The sequence below is a fragment of the Silene latifolia genome, chromosome 2 (assembly GCF_048544455.1).
Source record: "Silene latifolia isolate original U9 population chromosome 2, ASM4854445v1, whole genome shotgun sequence".
In the NCBI taxonomy this organism is placed as follows: Eukaryota; Viridiplantae; Streptophyta; class Magnoliopsida; order Caryophyllales; family Caryophyllaceae; genus Silene; species Silene latifolia.
In genome coordinates this window covers 31884318-31909699 of record NC_133527.1, presented here as the reverse complement: position 1 = coordinate 31909699, position 25382 = coordinate 31884318, and the positions used below count along the sequence as shown (strand labels likewise).

The 25382-nt window shown below is 41.8% G+C and overlaps 2 protein-coding genes across 2 annotated transcripts; one reads left to right on the top strand and one right to left on the bottom strand.

The window, feature by feature from the left end:
* Window positions 1–2291: 2291 nt before the first annotated feature.
* Window positions 2292–3443, top strand: LOC141638539 (uncharacterized). Its single transcript, XM_074447953.1, has one exon. It carries the CDS (start codon window positions 2292–2294, stop codon window positions 3441–3443), a length of 1152 nt encoding a protein of 383 aa, XP_074304054.1.
* A 1292-nt stretch (window positions 3444–4735) lies between these two features.
* LOC141638520 (uncharacterized) lies at window positions 4736–6136 on the bottom strand. The gene has a single exon (XM_074447932.1). It carries the CDS (start codon window positions 6134–6136, stop codon window positions 4736–4738), a length of 1401 nt encoding a protein of 466 aa, XP_074304033.1.
* Window positions 6137–25382: the final 19246 nt, after the last annotated feature.

The window sequence follows — 25382 nt, the reverse complement described above, 5'->3', positions numbered from 1 at the left end:
AGGAACAACAACAACAACAATATTGAACAAGATCTAGGGTTGAAAAGGTTACAATTTTTTCTGCGTATTGTTGATACGAATTAGAGCTTCACTTCTTTGCTATTTTATTATTCACACCTCATTTTCCTCATACCAGTCTCTCCTTCCTTTTTCACTTTGTTCCTCCTATGTATTTGTTAGCATTAGAACAACTCATTAATTAATTAATCGAGAAAGGCAGTGCTAAGGTGTTGTACTTGTGTCGATGGCAGATTCATCAAGGATGTTAGGCCCAAAATCTGGATATGGGCTAGTCTAAGGAAGCGGGTCTGGAAGCAGAGCAGGAGGCAGGATACCAGGGAGCCAGAGCAAGGGCAGCGTGCGTCATAAGGCATGGGTCTTGTTTCAGTGGAGAATCCGTGTGGAGGTAATATAAGGAAACTCTATCACTTACCATATCCGGAAGAAGGAAAGTCCTATCCCGCTTCAAACTAGGAATACTTGAAAGAAAAGCAAGAAACCCTAGATGGAGGAGCTCTACTATATAAGGGGCATCAATGCAAGACAAAGGGATCATCGAAAATTACAAGAAAAAGCTCTAGCATCCATTACATAGCAAAATTGTCCACATTGTATTTCCTCTCGAATTATAGTGCAAATCTTGGTGGGATTCCGTCTCCCCCCGCGGTTGTTTCCCACATCGGGTTTTCCGCGTCACCAAAATTGCTTGTGCTCTTTTTTTACTACGTATACAACTTAACGTACGAACGCCAAAATAACAATCATAAGACCCTAACATCAATCTAACGCTAAGACCACTTTAACCCTAAAACAGGTAGAAATTTACCAAAACAGTTTGGCGCCCACCGTGGGGCATAGTGGTCGTTTTCGTTAGTCAATTCGCAGAACAAAGTAGCATGTCAGGACAACCAAAATCCGGTTCAGGTAATGCAGGCGGCACCCTAGCAACACGGGCACTGCCTCCCTCAACATCAATAGCACGCGTAACTTCGGCCCAGTCAACCGGCGCTACTCAGGTGCCAGCCGTCAAGAATAGCCAAAGCTCCCAGGCAGCGGCAAACCGGCCATCGGAAAGAACTCAGGTTAGAGACTCGGGGACCGTCCAGGGCAGGCAGGAAGTACTACAGCCAGAGAGAAGGGAAACCCAGACAGCAGGCTCAGACCCCACCGAGTCCTACCAGCATCATGAAAAGCGGACTAGACACCCTAGGAAGGACAATCCGAACAATGCAAAGTGAAAATAGGAACATGTGATCCCAGATGGAAGAGGATAACAACCTCGTTCGAGCCTAGATCAACGAGTTGAAGGACCACGCTGCCAGTTCAGCCACTTGGATGAGGGAAGCCAGATCCGGATCGCTGGCAGAAGGAGATAGAGGTCGGAGGCAGACACGCGCGCTACCACATGACATGGTAACTCGGTTGGACATGGAAACAACACCACAGCCAAGAAGAGGCCTGATCCCAGTAGGATTGGGGGCACTAACACCGGATGACGAGGCAACACGTCAGGATCCAACACCCATGTCAGGCACAGAAGAGCATCAACAGAGCAGGTTAGCATCTGCAACCCTAAACAGAACCGAGTACACCTGGGTAAATGGTTTGGGCGTAGAATCATCGCAAATACCCCAACCACCAATATCACAGCAGCAGAATTTCGCAAGAACTATGGATCAGCAGCCACAGGAGTATCAGCGACTCACTAGTAGGGAGGCATACATAGAACAGCAGTACCAGGAACTACGGAGCCTCCTCCGGAGAATTCCAGGAATGCCACTGCCCATGGAAATGGCTGCACCAGAAAGTTACGCCGACTCGCCCTTCACCGCCGATATAGCTGCAGTCGCTTTGCCATAGGGATACAGTGTCCCAACGATGACTCTTTTCGATGGGACCACAGACCCCCATGATCACATTAGCCAATTTAAGCAGAAAATGATGGTAACTACAACAGTAGGAGCTTCGAAGGAGGCATGCATGTGTAAAGGATTTGGCTCAACCCTGACATGGGCAGCGCTACAATGGTTTATGGCCTACCCAACGGATCCATATCTTCATTCGCTGACCTGGTCAATGCCTTCAATTAACAATTCTCTAGAAGCCGAAGAACACCAAAACAGCCAAGTGATCTATACAGGATTGTCCAAGAGATCGGCGAATCAATCAAGGACTACGTCACCAGGTTCAATACAGAAAAGGTTTCCATACGAGGCTGCGACACATCCACAGTCATTAACGCCTTCAGGCAGGGCCTGGACAAGGAATCAGACGTCTACAAGGAGTTAACAATGCATCCATGCGAAAGATTCAAGGAAGTTCAGGAGAGAGCCACAACGACATTAAGGTTGGAAGAGGATATACAGGCTAGAAAGGGAATGGCAAACTTTGACAAAACAAACAGAAAAATTCCAACAGAAAAGAAGGACGAGAGAGCCAGGCCATGCAACAAACAGAATATCAGTAGAGTAGCAGAAAAAATCCAACAAGTAAATGACTCTCCGCATCCTCCTAGGCTATCTGATTATGGGTTCAACACAGGAATGGAAGGATTGTTGAAAGCACCAAGGGAATTTGGTGACCAGGTAAGGTGGTCGAAGCCTCCTACGCAAAGCCGACCCAATGATGACCGGGGCAGCAACAAGAGATGTGAATGGCATCAGGATATCGGACACAGAACAGAAGATTGCTACAGGTTGCGCAGGGAAGTAAAGTTCCAGGTACGCAAGGGGAATATAGAGCACCTATTATCACGTGGGGGCAAGCAGGATAAGAGAGAAACATCAAACCATGTGCTTCCTTTTGCTCCACCCGTATGCACAAAGATTATTAACGTGATAACAGGTGGATCCGAGCTATCAGGTTTGACATACTCAGCAGCCAAGAGGAGAGCCACCGAAAGTAAAGGAGATCATCCAGAATATAAGTACAGGGTGAGCCAGAGTGATTTAATCTTGGTAATGTTCGACGAAAATGACTTAGGAAACGGCGTAGAACAACACCATGACGCCCTTACCATAACGTTATCCATTGGGAACTGCACCGTGCGAAAGGTATTAGTGGATACCGGAAGCTCCGTGAATCTCATTATGCTGGAAACTCTCAGAATCATGGGCTTTGACAAAGAAAATTTGATAAAAAAGTCTGTACCGCTGGTGGGATTCAGTGGTGAGACAGCACATTCGGTAGGTGAGATAACCATTCCAACGTATATAGAGGGAGTTAACAAATTGGCGAGGTACTTAGTCATTGAGGGTCCGACTACTTACAACCTAATACTAGGAAGATCGTGGCTGCATCAGATGAAGTCAGTCCCTTCGACATATCATCAGTGTCTCAAATTCCCAACCCCGTGGGGCGTGGTCACGGTGAAAGGGGACCGCGAAGAATCCAGAAGTTGCTACACACAAGCCCTGAAAGCCACAACTAAGCTCCCCTCATAGCAATTACAAGACTGGGGTACCTCGAAGGAATACAAGGAGCCACCCTCGGAGGAACTAGACCATATTCACCTAGACAAGGCACACCCGGAGAGAACAGTGCTAATTGGAGCAACCTGCAGTGGAGAGTTGTGTGATCGACTGACCCAGTTTCTAAAAATGAACATGGACTATTTTGCTTGGTCCCATGATGACATGGTTGGCATAGACCCATCTGTTATTTCACATAAGTTAAGCGTGAACCCAGGTTGTACCCCAGTACATCAGAATAGAAGGAGGTTCGCGGCAGAACGAAATGAAGTTATTAACAAGGAAGTAGACAGTCTCTTGGCAGCGGGGAAAATCAGAGAAGTCAGCTACCCTGAATGGCTCTCTAACGTGGTAGTGGTACCCAAGAAAAATGGAAAGTGGAGGGTATGTGTAGACTTCACAGATCTAAACAAAGCTTGTCTCAATGACCTTTTTCCACTGCCCCATATCGATGCAATGGTGGATGCCACGGCCGGACACGAGGTGCTTACCTTTCTAGATGCCTGGAGTGGTTACAATCAGATCAAAATGCACCCACAAGAACAAGAAAAGACGGCATTCATGTCGGAACGAGGCATATACTGCTACAATGTCTTGCCCTTTGGCATGAAGAACGTCGGGTCCACCTACCAGTGTTTGGTAAATAAAATGTTTAAACAGCAAATATGGAAGACAATTGAAGTGTACATAGATGATATAGTGGTAAAATCCAAAAAAGCAGGTATGCATTGTTGGGAAATGTGTCCTCAACAATAGTGTGATTACATGATTTAAATATCATTATTAAATCTCATGCTAAGAATACGTGAGGGATGATTCTTTATATAGTCGACTGACCGTCATTAATCGGTAATGATTGGCTAACTAGAGTTTGACATTACTGTCGTGTGACGGTGGTGGTTAGTTGATCCCTTTAGGTCACACCTATGGGATTAGGCCCAAATAGATATTTAATTAATTGTATGCGATACAGATTAATTAATTCCTTAATTATGGGAGTGCAATTTTACGTCTTATTGTAATGTGATTAAATAAGATTTAATTTAGTAATTAAGTGTTAATTTACTAAATTAGTTGAGGCATTTAATAAGTCTTGAGGTAGAGGTAATTAGTTGTTTAAAGTTGCAAGAAGTTGTAATTTTAACTAACTAGTAATTATGGGACCCATTATATGTTTTTTTTTTTTTTTTGGTAAAATGTGAGTATGATTAATGAATATCAAAATAGATAAGTACAATTAGAGTTCATGAACACCTAAACAACATTTAAACACATAATTGAGTAAATTTCAACCAGTCAAAATCCGTTTTGGTGAGCATTCTGAAATCCCTTCCATTGAGCCTTGCCTTTACCTCGTCAATGACAGACTTTGCTACTCTTTCTGGTCTTTGCAGCACCCCCTCCATTCGGCTTTTGTTCCTCTGCTGCCATATGCTATACACAGTCCCCCATAGGAGAGCAAACTGTATCCCCTTCTGCAATTTCGTGCCAGTTTTCAGGGTGCACCAACCAAGCAGGTCAGTGACTGGAAAACTAAGCTGCAACTTCTGGTTAATTTCCTGTATAATCCTCCTGTTGTAAACACAGTCACACATCAGATGGTCTATGCTTTCTGCAGTCTGTGCACACATGAAGCAGCTATCCTCCACATCCAATCCAATCTTAATCAGCTTGTCTTTAGTCCTCATAGCTCCATGAGCATAGAGCCACCCCATAAACTGGTGTTTAGGAGTAACGTGCTTATTCCAGACCCATTTATGCCAAGGGACTGCAGGTTTTCTTTCCCTTAACCACTCATATCCCATGGCAGGGGAGTATTCTGACTGTGCAGTCCAGGTTCCATCATTATAGCCAGGTATCATTTCCTCCTTTACTTTGCATATTCTTCTCCATACCCAACTAGAATTAGCAGTAGGCTTGTATTCCATCCAGGCCTTCCCTTTTAGGTAGTTCTTCTTCACCCATTGCACCCAAATTGAGTTCTTATCTTCCATGATCCAATGTACCAGCCTGCCTACCATGGCTTTATTCATAATTTCCTGGTTTTTGAGCCCTAGTCCTCCTTCTTCTTTTGAGCAGCTCAACTTATCCCAGGCAACCAGTGGGACTCTCCTGTATTCAGCACTATTGTCCCACAAGAAGTTTCTGCACACAGCTTCTATTTTACAAATGATCCCTTTTGGAATAACAAACATTGAGGCCCAATATGAGTGTAAGTTAGTGAGCACTGCCTGTACCAAAACCAGTCTCCCAGCATAGGAAAACTTTCTGGCTCCATAGTTATGAATTTTGCTGCAGATCTTCTCAATCAAGCATTCACAGTCAGCTTTCTTCAGTCTTGTTGTCTGAATAGGCATCCCAAGGTAATTGAACGGCAGTTTACCCTCCACAAAACCTGACACCTTGAGGATATCCTGTTTGATGTGCTCTGGGACTCCTTGGAAGTAGGCATTTGATTTAGTAGCACTCATCTGTAGCCCAGATGCATTGGAGAAGGTAGAGAAAGCTCTTAGCAGAAGCATCATAGAGCTGGCATCCCCTCTACTGAAAATAAGAACATCATCAGCAAACATCAGGTTTGCTAATCTTACCTCTTTGCACATAGGATGGAAGTTGAACTCATATCTGGCAGCTGCATATTTCAGGGTCCTCGTTAAGTACTCCATACATATAGTAAAAAGCAGTGGGGACAGAGGGTCTCCCTGTCTGAGCCCCCTCTTACCTTGAAAATACCCATTATATGTTGATATAATGGTAGTATACTACTCAAAAAGTGGAGTGTATATTATATTATTAATTGTAATATTTAAGTGTTAAATGATTACATTAATAATTAATTATGTAAGATAGTTAAACATATGACTTATAAGCATTTGTGGGACAAATGACAAAAGGCAAAAATGGACAAAAATGGGTCCAATATTTCGGCCAAATGAAGGAAACAAAAGATGCTCTTTTGTCTTTTGTTTGTGTTGGTTATAGTGTGATTGTGACATATCACACAAGCCTTTTCATACTACTTCTTACACCTTTGCTCCCTACTCTCTACCTAGACTTTACAAAGGAGTAAAAAAGCAAAAGCAAAAGATTCCTACCTTAGGTGTGGCCACCGATTTTGGCCTTTTAAATGAGCATATTGTTGCTCATTTTGTTGGTTGAAGTTTTGCTTGTTTTTCTCTCTAGTTTTTCCCTCACATGCAATTGCTAAAAACTCTCACAAATACTAATATACTTAATCTATTACTAAAGGTAGTAATACTAGAAATATTAGTATTATTAAGGTTATATTTCTACTACATATCTAGTTAATATTAGTAGGAATTTTTGGGATTAATCTTGGGTGCAACTTATTGGAGTGTCTTCTATACTTGGAGTCTTAGGAGGATCATCCATCTCATTAAGCTCAAGAACAAGTGCAGGAAGGTGACCTTACTTGTGCCCTATATTTCGAACCAACCATCAATGTAAGGGACATTGTTTTTCTTATAAATCTTTCATTTTGTTATGCATGCACTAGATCTAAAGAACAAATAATTAACAAGTTAATTAGTTCACTATTAGAGGAGTCTAATAATAGATATATGAACCAAACAAGTGGTATCAGAGCATAAGGATGTTGCATGCATAATCGGTTATTGTTTTTCCGAGTTAAAATGTTAACATATAAAACTAAAAATTTGTGATTTATAAGTATAAGCCATGAAATCACCATGAATGTTATATATTATGGTCCTAAAATATTTTCAGGTCATTTTTACGATTTATGGAAATTTATTGCTCATTTTTATGATTTTTAGTGATTTTATTACATTTTTATGACTAAAATGAGAATTAAAATGCTAAAAATAGTTAAACTACGTTTCTGACCTTGGAAATTTTATATGACCTCACATGCATATTTTAAAAGTTGTGTGTAAAAAGTCAAGTTAATTTGATTAATATTGCATGATTTATGATTTTTATGAGATAAAAATGGATTAAAAGAGGTAAAATGGTTAAAAATAGTTAAATCTCGAATTAAGCCATGAACTTTTAATATGATGTCACATGAATAATTTACAGAGAGTATGTAAATTTCTAGATTAAAAGATCTCTTTTAGCATGATTTATGGATTTTTAGAGTAAAAATGGCATAAATAGTGACTATTTTAGCATAATTAGCTAAAACATATTTCATGGCTTTAGAAAATTATTCTAAGTTTCATAAATATCACACTAATCAGATCTAAAGATTTAAAAATTATTGGATTAATTTTCCGATACTTTATGTATTTTATGAGATAAAACCGATAAAATGCAACTATATTTCCTCAAAATTAATTCGAAATTTTAACAATGATTTTTGACATTATGAGTGTCATGGAATTATTCCAGAATGTTCAAAAATTTAGAATTCAAATTTTGGAATTTTTATAAATTAATTTGGATTTATTTCATATAAATAATGATTTTAAGGTAAAAAATGAGCATAAAATTAAATCAAGTTGAATTATTGTCAAAAAATTTAGTGATGACTAATTTTTGAGTCCTAAAAAGTGTTAGGATAATTAACTTGAGCTTAGATGTGATTTAAGTGTTAATTAGTGATTTTAAAAGGGTTATTATAACACATTTCCATAAAATCGGGTTATATGTACGACATAAGTTAAATAGGGCGATTTGACACATCATTTGGCATGATAGGTACATATTATAATGCTGCATATTTCAATTATTGAATGTCTTTTATTTATATAATTTTGAATTATAATTTTATCTTAGTATGGCCTTAGTTTTAATCGATATTACCCGTAATGAAAGGGAATATTGATTCGGTTGTAATTTAATGTGATCTCGTATCACTTTTATTTTTATTAGTTTTTCCATTTTACAAATGTATAATAGGAATAGCTTTGTATTTTTATTATTATTTGTAATTATGGAGTATCTTCAAAGACGGTGCCATTCGGAAAAGTGATCCGACGAAGACGGTGTCTTGGGAGGCGTGTCACTTGAAGATTCAAGGGACCAAAGGAGTTGGTTTCCGAATATGTAATAGATTATTTGTTTTTCTATTTTAGGAATGGCCATACTAGGAATTTTATTTATTGCTTTGCATTTCTTTTAATATGTTGTATGCATTGCCAAACCACCATAACAACACATGCATATCATTTCGAGTCATCGACCGTGTCAATTATAATTATCGTAGTTCACCGCTTAAGTTCACTTAAAACGTGATAGATAATAAATTGACAAGACCTCTCACATATAATAATTGAGAATTAGCCTTGCCAAAAAGTAGAAACCCATGAAGTACCAATTTCATAAGGGAGTTGAGCCGGCTTTACCGTAATACAAACCTTGTTACGTTGGCGAAGTGGGGTAGTAAAATGTTATTACATCGAAATTTGGATTGAGCTCAACGGAAGTATTGTTGACCGTAGTCGCATGTGTTCCGGGCTTAAGATGAAAATTAGAGTAATTTTTATCGACCGAGAGTTCTAAAAGTAGAATCGATTAAAGTGTTTGTAACACCCCCATACTCCAAGTGCCTTACCAGGACCACTCAGGTATAAGGATGCTACCATCTCGGTTACCCGAGGCAATGATAATCAAATAGACAATAACGAAACAACATTTAAATAGTAATACTTTAGCGAAAGGTTACAATCCAAAACCAAAACCAAAATACGAATACAAGTTCTCATACCAACTGTCTAGCAACTAACTGAAATGTTTATTAAACTACTAAGTTACAGCGGAAGACTTCTATCATCAGACGGTGGCACATCCCAGCTATCCCAGTAACTCGACTCATACCTGCTCAATAACTGCTCACCATCCCCGAATGGATCACCACAGTTTTTAAAACATTAAACGAGTTAGTACTAATCACACAATTTATATAAACCAACAACACAGTAAGCAACACAGCTCAAACAGTCACACACACAATCACCCACTCCAATCAATCTCCGTCACCGACTGTCCACTGGACCAGCCCTGCCAGTGGGGGACCGCAGCCGTTCCCACCTAAGCCCCGCTCATCATACCGAGCGATAACCCTGTCCCATTAATGTGCACATCCCCTCCCGTGGCGGGTTCCACGGAGGGCGAAACTAGGGCGTGAAGTCACTCCCGCAAGTGACTCCACTCAGCCGAGAACACATCTCGAGAACCAGAGACAAACAATCACTTCCATTAAACAGTAATCAAACCAACAACCGTCACAATACGAATACGATATAATTCAACAATCACACTACAGCAACATTGCATTATGGGACTAGTACTGAGTAGGGAAACCCTACCTGGAAAGCAACATAATCAGACTCAGACGGTCTCACAGCTGATCTCAAAAGGCTTCTTCTACGAATCCTCCTCCTAATATACAAACATATAATCACTACCAATCATAAAATACAACAAAATCCCCAAATCCCAATACTAGGGTTTAACCAACTTTAAAGAAATACTATAAAAACGGTACGTAGATCTTACCCTCGACGCAAGGATCACAAAGGTATAAAGAAAGGTGAAATCCGACCTTCCAAACTCCGGGATTTACCAACAATGCGATAGAAGCGAAGAACGTAGTTTGATTTCTCTTTTTGACAGTAATTAGGTTTTAAAAGTGTTTAAAGAAAAGTGACGGAAGTTATTATATACTTAATCGCATTATTAACAAAACCCGAGAAATCATCCCTTGTAAACCGGCTACTCGATCGAGTAGCTGAGGTACTCGATCGAGTGCCCCCTTACTCGATCGAGTATCTACGTTACTCGATCGAGTACCCAACAGGTCAGAAATTCTTTTAAACCGCAACTCACCCTTACTCGACAGAGTAAGGCCTACTCGATAGATGATGCGTGTCTTTTATATGATGTTTTACATCCCATTTTACGCGCATTTCAGAGCTCATTCTTGTAGTTTATGCTACATTTCTCCCTATTTTCGTCTACTTTCGTATTTTGTACATTATTGCAGAAATGTGAAGAATCCAGCGGAAATCAAGCCAAATCCGTCCCCGAGTAATCTGCATTGCAAATGACGTAAAGGAATCACTTAAGGAACGAGCTTGGTGCGCAATCCAAGGCCCAAAAGACAAGTCCACGTGTTTTAAGGAGTCAAGTAGCAGCTCAAGAAGTCGATCGACCACCACCCTCGGTCGATCGACCAATGTTCGGGTTCCAGAAGCTACTGTTTGCTGAGGAGCAGTCGATCGACCAGTCCTATCAGTCGATCGACCAGATTGCTATTCCAGACGTGAATTAAAAGACCGTGAATCTTGAAGCCCATTAAGTTTTAGGTTTTGTTAATAATTGTTACGTATTTGCTATATAACGTAACATAAAACATTCAGTTTGGGATAAAAGTTTTTATCTAAGTTTCATACAGTAACTTTCAGTTTTTGTTCATTCGAGTAATTAGGGTTTGGAACATCGTTTTAGCATTGGAATTCTGTTCTTGTTCTTAATCTTTCCTCTGAAATCTCGGTATTCTTTTTGCCCTAATTTCAGTTTATTGTTTTATTTTCATCATTAGTATTGTTTTGCTAGTTAGTAACCGAAGCCAATTATCGTTTTATCGCTATTTCTTTATCGTCTCAAGCATGAAATCAGTAGTTAGCTTTATCGTTTTTGTTGTTGTTTCTACCCTTAGCATGAGTAGCTAATTCTATAGTGCTAGGATGTAGGCGATTTATGGCATAGGCGGCAATAGATCATACACGGACTGTCTCGCGTGTTGGTCGATCGACTGGCATTGTAGGTCGATCGACTGACCTCGTAGGGTTTTATATTCGTTTTAATTGTTTTAATGTTCTATTTAATGAATTGAATGCATGCGACCAGTTAGATACCTAATTTATGACTGACCCATTAGATCGAAAGATAGGGAAAGTTATTTGACCATCAATTAAATTGACTAAACTGTGCTAAGATCGAAAGATAGGTATAGTTTAGACCGTTAGTCACTTTCCAGGATGAAAGTTAGTATTAGTGACATTAGGGACCTATAGCGAGATCGAAAGATGCTATTTGTTAAGAGTGGACCGAGAGGACCTCTTTATCTCCCGCCTTACCTGTGTTCGATTCAGACCGACTTAGTTTGCTGCCGCCGAAGCTATAATGAACCGATCATCCTAGTACCCCTTCTTTATCTGTTTAATCCGTCTTTTAATTTATTGTCTTTATTTACTGTTAGCTATAGACCATCTCAACTCAACCCCCACAATTGTTACCTTAGGCTAAATATAAATCAACTAGAATTTACATCTGCCTCCTTGTGGTTCGACCCTGTTACCACTAGCCTAGGTTAGTCTTAATAGGAACTATAAATTTTATCTTTGGTACTCACAACGACGGGTATCAAATTTTGGCGCCGTTGCCGGGGAGGCAATAGTCCTAATTTTAGTTGTTTTTATTTTTAGTCTTTCTTAGTTTAAGGGACATCCGTTCCTTAAACTTTTCTTATATTCTTTTTGTAGTTTCTTCTTATGCGCAGGTCACAGGGTGGAGAATTAGTACCGTTGAACCCTGAGCTTGAAAGATCCTTGCGTGAGTTGAGACGAACACAAAGGGTACTACCGACAGAGGAAGAGCTGAGTACTCTGTCAAGCTATTACGAGAACGATCTATTCGAAGAAGACCCACAGTCTTCACCCGTTTCCACTTCTTCAGCCGAGACAGTTACTTCTCCGGAAATTCCAGTCATGGCCGAGGAAGCAAGTATAGCTAGTCATTCTGAGCCGACAGCTGAAAACTTATATAAGGGGTTTGAACTACCAGGAGATGCCAGGAAGTTCGAACCAAAGCCTTCATACATTAGCATGGTTGAGAAGAACCAGTTCGGGGGAGCTGCAAATGAAGATGCAGCTAAGCATATGGAGACCTTTATTGACTACTGCTGTTCCATACCCCCACCAGCTGGCGTGACCCAAGACCAGATCAAGGAGACCATGTTCATCTTCTCCCTTCGTGATGCTGCAAGGGAGTGGTATAGAGATTTGGACCGGACCGTTTAGGGGATCACTGATTGGAACACATTGGCATTAGCATTCTACAAGAAGTACTTTTCTGCTTCTAGGACGATTGCTATTAGAGCTCAAATCACGGGCTTTAAACAAGGGCCAGATGAGAATTTCCATGAAGCATGGGTCCGATTTAAGAAGTTGGTGCGAACCATACCGCACCATGGGTTCGAAAAGTGGAGCTTGTGCAATCATTTCTACAATGGGTTGTACGACGATCAGAGGGCCATTTTGGATGCTGCAGCCAATGGAAGATTCGCTGAAAATTTGGGAGCAACCAAGGGGTGGAAGATCATTGACGATCTAGCTACCCACAAGGCCGAGTATGGGAATTCTAGAGGGAACCAGAGGAGAGCTGCTGAATCCTCCTCTGTTGCTGCACTTGAGGCTCTCACTGCGAGATTTGACAAGTATGAGCTAGGAGGAGCTTCTAAAGGTGGGATGTACCAAGTCAATGCTTTGTGTCGACGGTCCTTTCGTCCGTGAAAGGTGTGGAGGTGAGGGCCATGTCTCGAAGAACCGCCCTAGCCCCTTTGAATCTTGTCTTTGCCTTTCAACACTATAGGCGGACCAACACCTACTACGAGCCAACCCACCCAAACTTGAGTTGGAGAAGCCAAAATGTCCTAAATCCAACTCAAGCTCCGCAAGAAGAACCCTATGTGCCCCCTCATCAAAAGCAACAACAATATCAGAAAGCTCCTTATGTGCCGCAGCAGCAACAATCGTAGAATTCTGAATTTTCCGAGCTTAAGAACCTGTTGCTAAAGAAGTTCCAAGCAAGAGAGGCCGGGATAAAGTTACTAGAAAGCCAAATTGCTCAACTGGCTAGCAAAAGTAACACTCGAGCTCCCGGACACTTACCGACTCAACCTGAACAAAAGGAGACCCTAAATGCCATCACTTTGAGGAGCGGGTCCACCCTTGATGGTCCTGCCATGGTCGAGGACGCTGTTGATAAAGATGAGCCGAAAATAAGTCAAAAGAAAGCTTCAACGAATAAATCAAAGAAACAGCCGTCTACCAGGTATATCAGTCGATCGACTAATATACCTAGTCGATCGACTGAAGCACGGGTTACAGAAGCTTCTGGAACTGTACATCTCAGTCGATCGACTGAGGACAGTGGTCGATCGACTGAGATCGTTGCTGATGCTGAAGAATTTCGTCCTTTAATGCCAAATAATCTGCGAGACCACTTGTTTCGGGGTACCACGGTCCCGAAAATTTTGGGGGCGACCAGTCTTGATGGGATGGGTCCCCCTCAAGTTCGATCCAATGACGGTTAATGGTTCTCATTTGAGACGGTCTGAAGAGGGGTCTAGCTTCAACAAAGAGAAGGTGACGGACTTTCAGCCTAAGTCCAAGGATGCCGGCGCGCGTGAATTGGAGGAGAGGGCTAAGGTACTTCTTACAGCCCCTTACCCGGAGAGGCTCGTGCCAACGAAGGAACATGTATCTTTCAGCAAATTTGAAAAAGTTATTCGTAGTCTGAATGTACAAGTCCCCTTCCTTGAGTTAGTAAACCAAGTACCCGCTTATTCTAAATTTATGAAACAACTTTTGTCCAAAAAGCGGTCACTTGAAACAGTGCATACTGTCGCACTTACTAAGGAGTCTTGCTCTTATCTGTCTCACACTGCGCCCCATAAGTTAGAGGATCCGGGTAGCTTTTCCGTCCCTTGCAAAATAGGCACCTTCTCAATTGAGAAGGCATAGTGTGACCTAGGGGCTAGTATAAGCGTCATGCCTTTGAGTCTAGGTAGGAAGCTTAAATTGACCCGGTTTGCTATCACAGACATGACAGTTCAGATGGTCGACCGATCTGCGGTCGAGCCTATAGGAGTCCTAGAGGACATACCCGTCCAAATAGGGAAGTTTTTCTTCCCTGTTGACTTTGTTGTCCTTGACATGCCTGAGGATGCCCATATACCGATCATCCTAGGTAGGCCGTTTCGCACACCGCTTTGGTGCGATTATTGACGTAGGCGCTGGAACTTTGACCTTCAAAGTTGGGAAACACTCTATCATTTTTGCCCAACCTGCTAAAAAGAAGGACCCCATGTGGCATGTTACTTGTAATACGGTTTCTGAAAAGAAATCGTACTTTGTGCTTCCTGAGTTACCTGTCTCTATTACTGCTCCTGTGCTGACCCCTCCGCCCCAGATTGGGAGAAATAAGGAGGAAAAACTTGTTGTTTCAGACATTGCAGGAGCTGGTTTGGGGAAGGAAAAGCTGCATGGTACTTCCGCCGCGACAGAGCAAATTATTTCAAGAGGAGGTCTTGGATGCCTTAGCTATGCGACTGATGAGGAAGTGGAAGATGAGCCAACCAAGGTGAGATGGTCTGACTTGGATTCCGTTAAGCCCAAAGAGACCCTTGATTGGGGAGATGACGAAGTTGATCCATTGAGCTCTCCGACTGTTGAAGCTGAGAAGGGTGCATCCGATACACTGAGCACCATTGAGGCTACCTCTAGTAGCCAGAAGCCGACGAAGTGGGCCATACCGTGGTCCTTCTTGATCAACTATTAGTTGATCGAGCTCGTTATAAACTTCATTTTATTTGCTTTGTTAAGACATTTTTATTGCTTTTTGTGTGCGCGAAAACTTCGCTTTTATTTTATTTTCTTAGGATTTTTAAGTACTTTCGACTTTATTCTGGGTTTTGCGCAATTTTGGGCGCGTATTATTGTGTACTTGCAGGTATTTAGAGCTTGTTAGCTCAAATCATTGAGCAATTACGAAGAAATATGAGGTTGCAGCAGTGCTTTCAGTCGATCGACTGGTTCCAGTAGTCGATCGACTGATCTGCAGGTTCCAGACGACGCTGTTCAAGTCTATCCGGTCGATCGACCGCTGAGGCTGCTGTACTTATTCACGACTTCTCCCCTGCTGTGTTTGGTCGATATGCGGACCTAAGGGAGTTTTCTACTCCGCTTTACTTTCCGTCATATTACTTATTTCTTCTGTTCTCTCATTTACGCACAATTTTACCGCTTCAAAATTGTTTTCTCAGTCTTATGCATGGTATTTTCTGTCTTTCAGGCACTCTTGTTCGTAGCACTGCTAGCTACTGAAACCTCCTAGCTCACGCTGGTTTGGGGAGGTTTCCTCTGCTGCGCTTAAAGTCTTGTGAGTTCCATATCTTTCCTGTGTGTCTTGTTTATTTATTTTTTCGCAAATTCCCATTTCTCTCTTCTTCATTATATGATTTTGCACAATGGGGACATTGTGCGATTTGGTTTGGGGAAGGGTTTTGCGTCGCATATCATTTGCTTGCATTCACGTTTACATTTTGTCTTGCATTGTTATTTATTTCTTCATATTCATCAAAAATCAAAAAAATAGAAAAATTTCAAAAAACTCCCATAAAATGCACGTTTATTTTAACATGTAGGTCGAGTCGGAACGGTATAAAATACACGTTTATTTTAGCATGTAGGTCGAGTCGGAACGGTAGTATTTCTATGATGATTTTGCATTTGCACCTGTTTCGCCTGAGCCTTGCTAGATTAACATGTTATTAGTAGAATCGTTTATGCATATCCACGAGTTTTCGTTATTTATTTGCTGAACTTGAGATTTGACCTTGAAAATTGGCAACCTACATCATATTTCTGAGATTTAGAGCCTATAACTGGTGACATTCATGACCGGTTTATTTAGGAATGTGAGTAGTACTCCTTATGAGACATGTTTCCTTAATTTGCATAAATATGAATTTGATCTACTGAATACCTGTATGCATTCGGTTTGTGGTTTGTTGACACATGTGGTAGAGGTTTTCCTTTATTTATTTTGCCCATAAGCTTCACACTGCCAAAAATAGCCTTTTTGTCCCGTTTACTACATCCTACATTTAGCCTGTCCTTTGTCAAGCTAGTAGTCTGTGTTCTTGGGATTGTTACTCGTTTTTGGTGGCATATGCTCTGTTGAGACGTTATTGGGAAAATGAGAAGGAAAGTAAAGAAACAAAAAAAAAAAAAAAATGAAAAAAAAAGATTCGAAAAAGAAAGAAAAAGAGGTTTTGTACTGTTCATAGCAGTCGATCGACTGCCCCTTTTGGTCGATCGACTGAGATTCGAAAAAGAAATCAATTCGCATAATTCAAATCCTTATCTTTTGGCGATTTTTGCTCCCATGTTTCATTTATATCTTATGGGGAGTTAGTTAATTACTGTTATACTGGAGATTGTGAGTTTTGTGCTTGTTATAGCACTGTTTCGTTTGATTATGAGCAAGAAGTTGGATGTTGCCACTTGGTTCCGTTTTGGTACTAGCTTGATCACCTGTACCTCCACTTTACCACGAAATGTTTTGCCTCTTCTTACCCATACCTCACATATCCCATATATACCTCGGCATGTGTCATTGGTCATCTGTTTGGTTGGAATGCATATGTACGGTCATAGAGATTTCTTTCATATTTCATTGCTGGCATGTCTTCATAGGTCGTAGTTAGGTGAGAGTCACTACAAAATTAATTCTTTCTATCTTACATATAATCACCTGTACTTATTGAGTGGTTTGAGCGACCCGTGAGAGTCCAATTTGATAAGTCTCTACAGTTGACGGTTCAGCAGTCTTTAACGACTACATACCTCGTTTGCATGATTCACATTACTAATTGATTGTTGGTTGTGCATTAAATTGGTTTAGGCTTAACAGTTTGCATTTCGCTCTGAGATTGAACTCGTTCCATTAGGTCATTAGATCGAGTTTAATTCTTGCTTGGGGACAAGCAAGGGTTTGGTTTGGGGAAGTTTGATGCGTGTCTTTTATATGATGTTTTACATCCCATTTTACGCGCATTTCAGAGCTCATTCTTGTAGTTTATACTACATTTCTCCCTATTTTCGTCTACTTCCGTATTTTGTACATTATTGCAGAAATGTGAAGAATCCAGCGGAAATCAAGCCAAATCCGTCCCCGAGTAATCTGCATTGCAAATGACGTAAAGGAATCACTTAAGGAACGAGCTTGGTGCGCAATCCAAGGCCCAAAAGACAAGTCCACGTGTTTTAAGGAGTCAAGTAGCAGCTCAAGAAGTCGATCGACCATCACCCTCGGTCGATCGACCAATGTTCGGGTTCCAGAAGCTACTGTTTGCTGAGGAGCAGTCGATCGACCAGTCCTATCAGTCGATCGACCAGATTGCTATTCCAGACGTGAATTAAAAGACCGTGAATCTTGAAGCTCATTAAGTTTTAGGTTTTGATAATAATTGTTACGTATTTGCTATATAACGTAACATAAAACATTCAGTTTGGGATAAAAGTTTTTATCTAAGTTTCATACAGTAACTTTCAGTTTTTGTTCATTCGAGTAATTAGGGTTTGGAACATCGTTTTAGCATTGGAATTCTGTTCTTGTTCTTAATCTTTCCTCTGAAATCTCGGTATTCTTTCTGCCCTAATTTCAGTTTATTGTTTTATTTTCATCATTAGTATTGTTTTGCTAGTTAGTACCCCGAAGCCAATTATCGTTTTATCGCTATTTCTTTATCGTCTCAAGCATGAAATCAGTAGTTAGCTTTATCGTTTATGTTGTTGTTTCTACCCTTAGCATGAGTAGCTAATTCTATAGTGCTAGGATGTAGGCGATTTATGGCATAGGCGGCAATAGATCATACACGGACTGTCTCGCGTGTTGGTCGATCGACTGACATTGTAGGTCGATCGACTGACCTCGTAGGGTTTTATATTCGTTTTAATTGTTTTAATGTTGTATTTAACGAATCGAATGCATTCGACCAGTTAGATACCTAATTTATGACTGACCCATTAGATCGAAAGATAGGGAAAGTTATTTGATCATCAATTAAATCGACTAAACTGTGCTAAGATCGAAAGATAGGTATAGTTTAGACCGTTAGTCACTTTCCAGGATGAAAGTTAGTATTAGTGACATTAGGGACCTATAGCGAGATCGAAAGATGCTATTTGTTAAGAGTGGACCGAGAGGACCTCTTTATCTCCCGCCTTACCTGTGTTCGATTCAGACCGACTTAGTTTGCTGCCGCCGAAGCTATAATGAACCGATCATCCTAGTACCCCTTCTTTATCTGTTTAATCCGTCTTTTAATTTATTGTCTTTATTTACTGTTAGCTATAGACCATCTCAACTCAACCCCCACAATTGTTACCTTAGGCTAAATATAAATCAACTAGAATTTACATCTGCCTCCTTGTGGTTCGACCCTGTTACCACTAGCCTAGGTTAGTCTTAATAGGAACTATAAATTTTATCTTTGGTACTCACAACGACGGGTATCAATAGAGTACCCAGAGACTTATAAAACCGTAGTATTACAGTCTTCCCTCCTTAATAAGAACTTCGTCCCCGAAGTTCAAACCACAACAAAACAAAGACACACACTACCACACTCCCGACTCAACAGCCAAAACAAAACTCATCATAAGACATGTTACTAACCCAAACTCAACCTGACTCAACCACAACAAACATACCGACACAACATAAAAAGGGTATAAAAACTCTTAAAAACTCTTTGCGATCATCTTCTACCCCCCTAAAAGAAACAAGGTTACGTCCCCGTAACCATACGTACCTGATCAAAAAGGAAAGGGTAACGCTCTCTCATGGCCGCCTCTGCCTCCCATGTAGCTTCCTCAGTCTCGTGGTTAGACCAAAGGATCTTAAACAAAACTGTCTCACCACTCCTAGTCTTCCTAACCTTCCGGTCAAGAATCTGCTTAAGTACCTCAAGATATAATAAAGACTCATCTAGCTCTAAGCTCTCTGCCTCTAACACATGTGATGGGTCACTCACATACTTCCGTAGCTGAGATACATGAAACACATTATGCACTCTTTCTAACGCATCTGGTATAGCCAGACGATATGCAACCTCTCCAACCCGCTCTAAGATCTCATAAGGCCCGATGAACTTCTGACTTAGCTTGCCTTTCTTCCCAAATCTCATAATCCCACGCATAGGAGACACTTTCAGAAGAACCTTATCCCCAACCCGAAACTCTATATCCCGGTGATGTAGATCTGCATAACTCTTTTACCTATCCTGAGCTGCTCTCATCCATTCCGTGATCATCTTAATCTGTTCAACCATCTCATGTACCATCTATGGTCCTAGAACTACTGCCTCAGCATTGTCGTCCCAACAAATCGGACTCCTACATCTCCTCCCATATAAAGCCTCAAACGGTGCCATGCCAATACTAGTGTGATAGTTGTTGTTGTAAGAAAACTCTATCAAATCCAACCTCTGTTCCTAGCTACCACCAAAGTCCATCACACAATCTCGTAACATATCCTCAAGAGTCTTGATCGTTATCTCAGTCTGACTGTCTGTCGCAGAATGAAATGCGGTACTCATCTTCAAAGTTGTTCCCAAAGATTCCTGCAACTCTTTCCAAAACCTTGATATAAATCTCGCATCTCTGTCAGACACTATGTCCTTAGGGACTCCATGTAACTTAAGCACATTCTTCCGATACGCCATGGCTAACTGTGCTTTAGTCCATGTATCTTTCATTGCCACAAAGTGAGCTGACTTGGTCAGTCGATCCACTATAACCCATATCATGTTGTTACCCTGTTGACTCTTCGGCAAACCCACGATAAAATCCATAGAAATGGATTCCCACTTCCACTCAGGTACCTCTAAAGACTGAATCTTACCTTGTGGTCGTTGTTGTTCCCCTTTAACTCTCTGGCATGTCAAACAACGGCCACAAACTCAGCTGTTTCTTTCTTCATCCCAGGCCACCAAAACATGTTCTTCAAGTCCTTGTACAGTTTGTCACCACCTGGATGTACTGAATATGGTGTACAATGTGCCTATGTCATGATAGTCTTTTTCAGCTCCTCATCATTAGGGACACACCACCTACCGTCAAATCTCAAACTACCATCTGTATGAATAGAGAATCGAGACACTGTCCCTTTCTCTACTCCAGCTCTCCACTCAACTATCTTAGGATCCAACGTCTGTTTACCCCGAATATCATTATAAAGATCAGGCTGTACTGTCAAATCTCCCATGGCATCCCCTCTCTGCGTCATATGTATCCCAAACTTCCCCACCTCATCTCTCAACCTCATAAAAGATAGAGCTGTATATAAAGAATGCACACTCTTCCTACTCAAAGCATCTGCAACAACATTGACTTTCCCTTCATGGTAGATAATATCCAGGTCATAATTGCCAATCAGCTCCATCCACCTCCTCTGTCTCATGTTCAACTCCTTTTGAGTGAAGATGTACTTGAGACTCTTGTGATCCGAAAATACCTTAAAGGTCGCCCCATAAAGGTAATGTCTCCAAATCTTGAGAGCAAACACCACTACACCCAACTCTAGATCATGTGTAGGGTAGTTCTCCTCATACGGCTTCAATTGCCTAGAAGCATAGGCAATCACCTTACCGTTATGCATCAACACACATCTCAACCCATTCTTTGAGGCATCTGTATAAACCTCAAAGTTCTCGATCCCTTCAGGCAATGCTAAGATAAGAGCTGTGGTCAAACGCTCCTTTAATGTTTGGAACGCCGTCTCACAACTCTCATCCCAATGAAACTTGTTCTCTTTCCTCATCAAAGCTGTCATAGGTCTAGCTATCTTGGTGAAATCTTTCACGAACCGTCTGTAGTATCCAGCCAAACCCAAGAAACTCCTGATTTCAGCAACATTCTTTGGTGCTTCCCACTTTGTCACTGCCTCAATCTTTGTCGGATCCACAGCTACTCCCTCCTTAGAGATCACATACCCCAGAAAAGCAACTTTCTCTAACCAGAACTCACACTTGGACAGCTTAGCATATAACTCATGCTCCCTCAAAATCTGCTACACAATCCTCAGATGCTCCTCATGCTCCTCCTTAGTCTTGGAGTAGACTAAGATGTCATCAATAAACACCACCGCAAACTTGTCCAAAAACTATCTGAAGATTATGTTCATCAAGTCCATAAACACAGCCGGTGCATTAGATAACCCAAACGGCATCACCACGTACTCATAAAGGCCATACCTCGACGTGAAAGCTGTCTTTGGTATGTCCACCTCTCTAATCTTCACTTGATGGTACCCCGACCTCAAATTAATCTTGGAAAAGACTGATGCACCACTTAACTAATCAAACAGGTCATCTATCCTTGGCAAAGGATACTTGTTCTTCACCGTTACTCGGTTCAGCTCCCTGTAGTGTATGCACAATCTCAAACTCCCATCTTTCTTCTTCACAAAAAGAACTGGTGCTCTCTACGGTGATACACTAGGTCTAATGTATCCCTTCTCTATCAGATCATCTAACTGTTTTCTGAGCTCCTCCATCTCTTTAGGACCCATCTGGTACGGTGCCTTAGAGATTGGCCTCGTCCCCGGTTTCAACTCAACTGTGAAATCTATCTCCCTCTTCGGTGGCAACCCCGGAATCTCCTCTGGAAAGACATCTGCAAACTCTCCCACCACTGGTATCTGATCAACTGTCGGACTCTCTATCCGGTCATCTCTCACATGGCATAAGATCAAAGGGCATCCCTTCCTCAGATAAGACTTTAAGGTGACAGCTGCAATCAACTTAACTTTGGGTTTGACCACAAACCCACGATAAGACACACTAACACCCTTAGGACCTCTCAAAGACACTTTCTTTTGATAACAGTCTATCTTAGCTTTATACTTTCCCAACAAATCCATCCCGACTATCATCTCAAAACCGTTAAAAGGAAACTCTAGCAAGTCTACAGGTAGATCAACTTGCCCAACTATCATAGACACATCTCTATACAACCTCCCACATGACACAGACTCACCCGAAGGTATAAAAACTTTCTCACTTACAAACTCATATACCCTCAAACCCAACCGTTTAACATGACTCGAAGATACAAACGATTGAGACGCCCCCGAATCAAACAAAACAAAGGTATGAATACCGTTAACAAGAAAAGTACCAGTGATAACATGTGCATCATCCTCAGCTGCTTTCTTGTCCATCATGAACAGCTTTCCACTGGTCTTCTGTCCACCTCCCTGGACAGTACTGACTGATGTGGTTGGCTTAGCACCCGACCCCTGATTGTTGTTTTTGTTCGTAGCTGGTTTCTGATAAGAATTACCGCCATTGCGGTTACCTCCACCCTGATAGCTCTGACTTCCCAGGTTAGACCATGACCCGGATGGTCTATTGCTCGCATACCTCTGTGCAGGTCCCTGAGAATAGCTCCCCCGAGCCGATCCCTGAAAAGCCCCAGGCATACTCGTGCACTCATGTCTCTTGTGGCCTATACCGCCACAGCCAAAGCAAGTCATTTCCCAACTACCACTACTACTCACACGGCCACGCCCAAAGGAATCCCCAGCACTGAACCCTGACCCAGAAGAAAAACCTCTAGCTTAATTGTGGTTGCCTTTCTTGTGACTAGATTGGCCACCACCCTCACTCTCAGCCTTTCTTTTCTCAACACCCACTCTCTCCTGAGCCATCTCCACCAACCTCTCAGCTCTCCCAGCCCTCTCATAAGCTTTCTTAACATCAGTAAGGACTCCCACGGGTAGTTTATCCATGATCTTAGGGGTCAACTCCCTCTCAGACCTCAGCGCCAGATTTTCCTCACTCAAACCCATATCCTCAGCATACCTAGACTTCTCATTAAACTGCCTGTAGTACTCGGCCACAGACATGTCAGATGTCATCTTAAACCCGTCAAACTCCTCTCTCAGCTTACTCCTCACATGCTCCGGTACAAACTCTTTCCTCATAGCCCTACGAAACTCTTCCCAAGGTATAGCAGGTAAGCCCTGGTTCGCATACATCTCCCTAGCACTCACCTTCACCTTATCCCACCACTCGCCAGTTGCTTCTCCCAGGTAGAACGCAGGTTGTTCTACTCTCATCTCATCAGGACAGTGAACCAGGTCTAGTATATTCTCCATCTCACGATGCCAGTTGTCAAGAAGGTTTGGTTTCCCAGTCCCCTTGTACTTTTTTGGGTTAAACTTCGCTATATGAAGGCTGATCTTAGAGTGATCAACCTCCTTATCCTTTCCCACTTTCTTTAAGGCCTCTGTAAGAGCATCCTGATACTCCAACATCTTAACGATATCATCTATGTTCATGGTCTCAGCTCTCGCATACAAAGCGTTTCTCTTGGGCGGCATCTTGAAACTATATAAGAAAGGGTAGATATAAACATACGCACTAAAACCTCAAAACACGAAAACATGCTGCCCAGAACACACTCGATCGAGTGCATAAACCTACTCGATCGAGTAAGAGCCTACTCGATCGAGTGCCCACCATACTCGATCGAGTGCCCCGACATCAGACCCCAAACAGACTTTCTGATCTCTAACATACTCGACCGAGTAGCCCCGCTACTCGATCGAGTGACCCCTTACTCGATCGAGTGCCCGAGGTACTCGATCGAGTGCCCAAAAACACGATTCTGGTTGCAAAATCGTCAAATACCCACTCGATCGAGTCAGACCCACTCGACCGAGTACCACACCTACTCGATCAAGTACCCCCATACTCGATCGAGTCATGCTGACTCGTATATACTACCCGCATGTTATCTCACATATCTCAACAAACTATGCAACATTATAAACTCAACATTATAATATAGTTAAGCATGCAATTCTACCAAGCTTTTCCTATGTTCAACAAATCAACTATATCATATTGTCAAACGTCACATAGTAAACATCCAACATGCTTCTTGTTCAAACAACAGTTCTATATACTTCACCAACCTTTCATTCACAAACTCAACTTTCTACTCCAATGTCAAACAATTACATCATACATCACCACGTCCACATACAAGCTAATAAGCAACACATACGACCTTGACATATACCCCCCATGTGACCGGTTCAAAATTGTAGGACGTGTTCGCGACTTTAGGACATCTCCCAAGCCTTTGCATTAGCTCCTACAACCTTTACCCCGGGTTCATTTTAATTGACTCCCTATGTTCATTAGATTTATTGGTTACAGGTTTCAGGATCGTCTCTCTGATACCATTTTGTAACACCCCCATACTCCAAGTGTCTTACCAGGACCACTCAGGTATAAGGATGCTACCATCTCGGTTACCCGAGGCAATGATAATCAAATAGACAATAACGAAACAACATTTAAATAGTAATACTTTAGCGAAAGGTTACAATCCAAAACCCAAACCAAAATACGAATACAAGTTCTCAAACCAACTGTCTAGCAACTAACTGAAATGTTTATTAAACTACTGAGCTACAGCGGAAGACTTCTATCATCAGACGGTGGCACATCCCAGCTATCCCGGTAAATCTACTCATACCTGCTCAATAACTGCTCACCATCCCCGAATCGATCACCACAGTTTTTAAAACATTAAACGGGGCCAGTACTAATCACACAATTTATATAAACCAACAACACAGTAAGCAACACAGCTCAAACAGTCACACACACACAATCACCCACTCCAATCAATCTCCATCACCGACTGTCCACTGGACCAGCCCTGCCAGTGGGGGACCGCAGCCGTTCGCACCTAAGCCCCGCTCATCATACCGAGCGATAACCCTGTCCCATTAATGTGCACATCCCCTCCCGTGGCGGGTTCCACGGAGGGCGAAACTAGGGCGTGAAGTCACTCCCGCAAGTGACTCCACTCAGCCGAGAACACATCTCGAGAACCAGAGACAAACAATCACATCCATTAAACAACAATCAAACCAACAACCGTCACAATACGAATACGATATAATTCAACAATCACACTACACCAACATTGCATTATGGGACTAATACTGAGTAGGGAAACCCTACCTGGTAAGCAACACAATCAGACTCAGACGGTCTCACAGCTGATATCAAAAGGCTTCTTCTACGAATCCTCCTCCTAATATACAAACATA